The following is a 7204-nucleotide window of genomic DNA, read 5'->3' as shown; positions in this document are numbered from 1 at the left end:
AGTTCCCTTTGCTGCTCCAAACAACATAGACCAGTTAAGGACATGGAGAAGACAGACCAGCACCAGCATTGTTTCTTTTCATCTAATGTTCTGCAATTTTTATAAATGTTATTTTGTACCACCATCCAAGTGTATCTTTGAAGAAAATACACATTCTTTGCATCGGTATGCATTTAGGTCACAGTTTAATTTTCTCAAAATCTGTCCATCTTCAGTTATCTGATGTATTTACACATTGAGGAACTATCCAGACTGGGAGCTGGCTCAGTAAAGTTCACAAAAAATGTTGATTTCCATTTTGGATCCTATGTGTAGCCCCTTCAGAAAATGTTTAGAATAACTCAGGAGGTCTGTTCTTGTCTATTACTGTCTAAAAGAAAATACACAATCCTTCCAACTAAGCACTTATACATCCAGTTTTCCAGATGATACACATGCAGCCCAAGATCTGACTTGTTTTCAGTCTTATTTATCAGCGTTACAAATATATTTTTTTTTGTCTCAGATTTAACTTGGGGAAAAAAATACGACTTCCTGATTAGATACAGTAAAATTATCTTTTTAGTGATAGTTAGCAGTGACCAGTTTAGAGCAATCTGAATAATCGGCTTTGTCCATCTGTTTTGAAATTCTTTCTATGTTGGAACATTTGAAATGCCAATTTAGCCTCAAATTGTTTAAACTAAGTCATACCTGAATAAAAGCAGACAGTCAGGACAGGTTCACTTCCAAAATCTAAATAATTGCACAAAATGATGTGCTGAGGAGATCAACACCCACTCAGGCGGCAAAAGAGAAGAGTCTCCCACTGCTGCACGCCGTTACCTGAAGCTTCTTTCTAACTCATTTCTAACATTTTTAATCTGTGATAAATTGTCTTGACTGCCCCCATTTTCTCAGCCATTCTCCTGTCTTGTTACCCTTTATTGTGTGCTCCTTATTTAAACCCACCTCTCTTTTCATGCATGTCTTTCATTTTGCCTGGGAATTAGAGGTGTGAAATGTGATGTGGTGGACAGTAGAGTTGTGGTGATGCTTTCGGAGTCTCAGGTGTGTTTATGTGTGTACCTGTGTGTTTGTGTGGTTAACTCTCATTGAAGAGCGCCAGGCTACACTTTAATCCTGGCTTCAGCAGCGGTGCGACCCGCTCCAGATGGGGCCATTGTACTGTGCCATGCATCAATAATTCACAGAGAGCCAGAGAAAGTGGCGGAGTGTGTCTGCCTGCTCAATAATTAACCAGGGAGGGAAAGAGGCTTGTATGTACAGCCCGGGTCTCTCTCAAAATGCCCGTTCAAATGGCCTTTGATGTCGCCAGCCTGGGGGGTCTTTGAATTTGTTGGCTCATTAAGATGTCACCCCTCTTTTCCTTTTATTTGTTTTGTAATACAGTTTTACAGAGAGCAGGAGCTGAATTTACATTGTGATGCTGGCACAAATGCATAATGTACCTATTTGTGTATATGTGTGTGTGTGTGTGTGTGTGTGTGTGTGTGTGTGTGTGTGTGTGTGTGTGTGTGTGTAAAAGGCAGCAGCAGTGACTTACAGTAGTCATCCATGGTATATAATGAGCTATTTTCAGTTCAGTCTCCCAGTTCACCTACTGCTGGTGTAGGACTGAAAATGAAGTATTATTTTTGCCCACATTCACCACAGTTCTTCTGTCACGCCATGCGAGGAGTCGCATCCCATATGAAGTCATTTTGTTTTCACTGCTTCTCCTGCCAACAGACAGTTTATTAAAGTGGAAAGTTCAGATGGCTATAAATAACCCCCCTCCTGACTTGTGCTGCTTGCTCTGTTTTATCTTTGTTGCTTTCTTTAGTCTTATCTCCAGTGATAAATTACAGTAAATATAGGGTCTGAAATGCTAAGGCCATGTTTTGTTTTGTTTTTTTTTTCCCGTGTGTGGTGAAATAAGGAGACTTGAGGTAGATTATATTACTTTTTCTCATGACAGGAGGCAGTTAACTACATTTCATGGCATCATAGCTGTCTCATTACCACACATGCTCTAATGACCCTCACTGCTACTTCCTAACACATCTTCACTTTCTTCCATCTCCTCCACTTTTCACATGCTGCTCTCTCTCTCTCTCTCAGTCTCCCGTTGAAAGTCCTCCATCCAGGTTCAGTCTTGCTTTTCAATCCTCATCGCCTCTCTCACCTACTTCGTTTTAGTTAACTTTGTAAAAGCCCATCTGCTGTTTTCATGCTCCTTTTTTCTCCCACCTCCTTCCCGGTTCCCTCCTCTATTAGAAATGAGGGAGTTGTCGGCGTTGCCCTGGCCTGCCCCAGTGGGTCAGCTGGAGGAGACCCCCATCAGAGAGCAAGGTGACCTCTCACCCTGAACACCCCCAATTCGCCTTCCTTTATCAGCTCAAACACAAACGCATGCAGTTACCCGGACCTCCATGACCCTGTTCTTTTACATCTGCAGCACCTGCATCTGTCCCTGCCTGTAGCAACTGTTGAATGTGAGGTTTAGGGATGTAAGACTCTCTTCTTTACCATATTCCCCTCTGGCATCTACCATGCATGATAAGCTTCCTGTAATGAGGATGTCTGCTGTGTTAATGTCAGGATGCTTTATGCTCTGTGGTATACTTAATGATTCATTACAGCTAGAATTTTGCCTAAATTAGTCACACAAGTGCTAAACAACAGTTTCAGTGATATTTTCTGTAATAATACGTATCCAGCAAACATGAAGTTATTTGCAACATCCACCACTAGAAGACAAGCAGCAGAGAAGACGGCAACTTTCTACCTCTGTCTGCCCTCCAGGACTCATAAAAAGCACTGGTAAACGGAATTGTGATGATGCTGGTAGTTTTGTTCGTGCTGTTGTGCATTGTGACCCATCAATAAGACATGCCTGTGTTTCAGCAGTAGCTGGATATCTGCTGTTTCCCAGTTTGGCTGAAAGTTTTAATCCCTTTTGAACACATTGTTTTGTAAATAACGTGACTCACTTTTTCTATCTCTCCTTGCCAACAGTGCAGTTTGATGGTGCTGAATGGGATCGCTCATCGCCGCCTGCAGAGCGGTTGCGCCCTCCCGGGCCCGGGCCCAGGTCCAGCCCGCTGGCGGGAGGGGGAATGAAGTTTCGAATGCCTCATGAAGGTTCAGCAATGGTGGGAGAAAGAGTGGACCCTACTCTGCCTCTGGAGAAGCAGGTGTATGTATGCTGTCTTCTTTTGAAGTCACAATGATCAGTTTCTGTCTATGAGCATAAGCTGCTCTTCTACTTTACCATCCCAAGTCTACAACACGATAAAGTAATACTCTTGTCTGAGTAGAAGTTAGTACAAGTCATTTACATAAAAATGGCCATCTTCAAAATAAACAAAAATGCTCTTAAATGTCTAATAATTAAACACGGTAAGGAGTCAAGTGTTTATAAAGCAGAGATACAGAATTAAACAAGGCAGTTTGTCTGAAACATTTTCCGAGTTATGATGCTTTAAAATGCATCGGACATCATTAAACAGTTATTTATGCATGCAAATTTAAATGAAACGTTTCCCTTTTTATGCACATACATTTGTCACATGAAAATGAAAGGGGTTATGCATATTTGAGAGAGGACATGGTTGTACAGTTGAGCCCATTAACAAACCCAGAGCCAGTTTTATTGCTTGGCTTTGATCTATTAAGGGCTTGGACGCATTAAAATGAAGCCGTTAAGTGTTTCAGCTAAGAAGAGCCTGGAAAGGTTAGAGTGTGAACTAATTAGGTCAGAACATTAAAGACACACATTTACTGTTGTCTTCTTTTCAGACATCATTATAATTTATGTGCTGTCTCAGTGCACGTAAAGGGCCGTTTTTACTAATGAAACGCAGGCACATGACTCCCCATAAGCACAGATGTTCATTCAGACACATGGCGCAAAACTCCACATACATAATGTGCTCAAATTTACTTCAGGAGTTTGATATGCTCCATTACTCTTTCACAATCTCTTGTTAAGTGCTTTATGGTTTCTTCAAGTCCTGTTTTAATAAGAAAAATAGCTCTCTCATGATTCATGTCACCTGGTTCAGAAAAACATTTCTTAATTGGTCAAATTAGACAAAAATCACAGTTGAAAATTGAATGTGTTACAACGGTTTATTGAATTGGCAATGAAGCAGGACTGGGACCATCAGAGTGACAATCAATTAGCCAACGTGATATTAGTTTCTTTGCCAAAGCCCAGCAATGGAAGGTTTTTAAAGAAAAGGTTGTATTTTTTTTGCCGTTTTTGCTTTTTGCCTACATAATGTGGCTGTGTGTGTGTGCTCCAACAGATGGTACCACGGTTCGCTGTCACGTTCAGAGGCAGAGTTGCTGCTAACGCTATGTAAAGAGTGTAGTTACCTGGTGAGAAACAGTCAAACCAACCGCTCGGACTACTCCCTATCCCTACGGTAAGACACACACGCACACACTCCTACAATACATTTACTGTCAATCTCACATAACTCGCTCAGCAATTAAATTACACATCTCTAATTTTTGTGTGCTGTCTAACTATGGAGCATGCAAAATGTGCGTGTGAAGTCACCGAAGCTGCTTCTCTCATATTGCAGTCTCCCACACCTCTCCATCTGTCTCTCCCTCTTATCTCTCCCATCCACCATCACCTTCACTTACGATCACTGCCGCACTGATTCCTCTCCTGATGCTCAAGTGCAGGGCACAATACTGCTTATGTGGTCGAAATCTCTCCCTTGTAATTATTATCACGATCCATTGTACTGGCCTCACACCAGTCTCCCATCATCACTCTGTCTTCACACCATCCTTGGCCCCTCTGTGGCCTTCCTCCTTGGCCCCAGTGGGCCATCTAAGTGGTAATCAGGCAGGTAGAGCACACTTCAGTGAACACATCATCCTCCACATAATCACTAATGAATATGAATTACCTTCTGTGGGACACCCAAGATGGGAATTAGGAGGGGAAGGGAGAGTCAGAGCGAGAGGGGAGGGTAGTTGCTGTGTTTTGCTGACATATAAACAAGCTCATGCATTACTCATTTACATGTGCAGAGTGGGTTTGACACACACACACACACACACACACACACACACACACACACACACACACACACACACACACACACACACACACACATTTGCTTCAACAACAAGGTCCGAATTGGCACTGGTTCTCCAGTAGGTACTTATGTGGTTTGGAGGAGGGAATGCATGAAGATAATCTGGTAACATGACCCTCTTTTAAAAATGAAAAAAGAATGAACTGGTCTTTGTTGAAGTGAACCTACACAAATACTGTGGACAATCTAAAGTGAACAGTAGTGTCTAGGTTTAGAAAAAACATCATTTTGCCGTCTCATGCACAGTAAGTCTACACACAATAAAAGCTGCTGTATTTTTAAGAGATAAAACTGCCAAGTTGACAGTATAATAACTCACACAGGCGTGATTAAAATTACAGACCCTCACCATAGCCCATTTATTACAATGCCTAACTAATGTTTCCAACTTTGCCCTTCTGTCTTTTATGTAGCTGATTAGAAATGAAAACCTTTAGGAAGATACCAGCTGCATGCCAAAAATGGTCCCGCAGTTCAAAAAGTGCTTTATTGGCATAATTGTTGCAGCAGTGTCTTCTGGGAATTAAGTTTCTAAACCTATTTAGGTTTGGAAGCTCGCTTCAGTCTTTAATTGGATATGTTGTCATCTTGATTTATGATAGAGAGACACTGTGTCAAAATGCCAATGCAAATTTCATAGATTGGGTCTTAATGCAAAACACCAATTTCTCTTCGGTACAATGAAGGAGAAAAAATGCAGCACCAGTATGTTTTTGCGATTGGTGTTACCTGGCCTGGGTTAATGCAAACTACATTGTCTGTAAGCTAAGAATGCACTGAAATCTGAAGAATGGGAGGCAGTTTAATAAAAAACAATGTTAAATCAAGTGTATCAGACCTGAAATGGATAGATCCATCTGATCTACACCAGCAGTTGCACTCTGATCAAGCAGGGTTCGGTTGTAGGGTAACCTAAGATGAGAAGCGGCTATAAAACAAACAGGGCTGACTAAAAGCAGACAGTCAACTGGAGAACAACTGGACAGTGACAAACAGCTGGTTGTTAGGTAGTTTGCAGTCATAACGTGTCCTCTTGGTTTCACTGCTCTTCAAAGTTTAATTTGGTTTGCCGAACAATGACAATTATGGTGACCATTTGAGCCCTCATCATTTCCTCTGCTTCTATAATTAGACATGCATCATGAATGGCTGACTGGCTCTTAAAGGGGAAGTCCTTTCACTTCCTTTAAAGGGGAGGTGTGTCACTCTCTTTGAAGTCACTTCCACAGTTCAGAGCGTTTGTCTCTCTAACTTTCTGTTCTGTTTAAAAATATATTGTTATACCGTTTGTCCATCCATCATGTCTGGTCTGCCTAATTTGTGTCACAATGGCATCAAATGTTGGTAAGATTCATGTCCCCAAAGTGGAAACGGAGTGAACACAAATCCCTCACAGTGTGACAAAACGTGTAGAAGGCTGTACAGTGTTTTATGTGCCCCACATTTCATGTAATCCCTCCTTCCTCCCCTACACTTCTTCCCACTCTAGTATTGGATCTTTCCTTGACGCATTGCTTCGTGGTTTTTATTTCCCATCACAGGAGCTGCCAGGGTTTCATGCACATGAAGTTCACGCAGTGTAAAGACGGCAAGTATGTGCTGGGACAGAACAGCCCGCCCTTTGACACCATCCCAGAGGTCATCTACTTTTACACCACGCACAAACTCCCAATCAGAGGTGCCGAACACCTGTCCCTGCTGTACCCTGTGCAGGTGCAGACTCTCTGACTGGCTTGGATGCGCTTCCTGGATCGCACTGAAAATGAATGTTAAACTGGATAAACCAAGCAGAGCAACAATGCTCTCTTGCCATTTAACTGGATTTAATTTTAGTTTGGTTTTTTTTTTTTGGTGATTCAACACATCAGGGACTCATGCCCTTATCCACCATTGCTGTTACATCTGTGCCAACTGTCTCTAACATACTGGGGATCAATTCACATGAAATGCAATACTTGAACTTCAGGCAGCTTTACTGTATCTCCTTTCTCTCATCTCTGTGCTCAACCAAGCAGGGTGACTTCAAGGCGTCCTAAAACACTCCACTGCCTCGACTTTCTTTCAGAGTTCATGGAAATGCATTGAAAATTAGCAGAACC

The 7204-nt window shown here is 41.9% G+C and overlaps 1 protein-coding gene across 1 annotated transcript in view; it reads left to right on the top strand.

Moving 5' to 3' along the window:
* shdb (Src homology 2 domain containing transforming protein D, b) overlaps positions 1–6887 on the top strand; it is a 20251-nt gene extending 13364 nt beyond the window's left edge. The window contains exons 5-8 of the mRNA XM_079245328.1: positions 2260–2334; positions 3001–3181; positions 4296–4415; positions 6647–6887. Coding sequence (XP_079101454.1) covers positions 2260–2334; positions 3001–3181; positions 4296–4415; positions 6647–6833 — 563 coding nt within the window. The 3' untranslated portion in view covers positions 6834–6887. The remainder of the gene's footprint in view (positions 1–2259; positions 2335–3000; positions 3182–4295; positions 4416–6646) is intronic.
* Positions 6888–7204: the final 317 nt, after the last annotated feature.

This window comes from Telmatherina bonti (assembly GCF_933228915.1).
Source record: "Telmatherina bonti genome assembly, chromosome: 8".
In the NCBI taxonomy this organism is placed as follows: domain Eukaryota; kingdom Metazoa; phylum Chordata; class Actinopteri; order Atheriniformes; family Telmatherinidae; genus Telmatherina; species Telmatherina bonti.
Note: the sequence above shows the minus strand (reverse complement) of the source record. Positions and strands in the feature narration are given on the sequence as shown.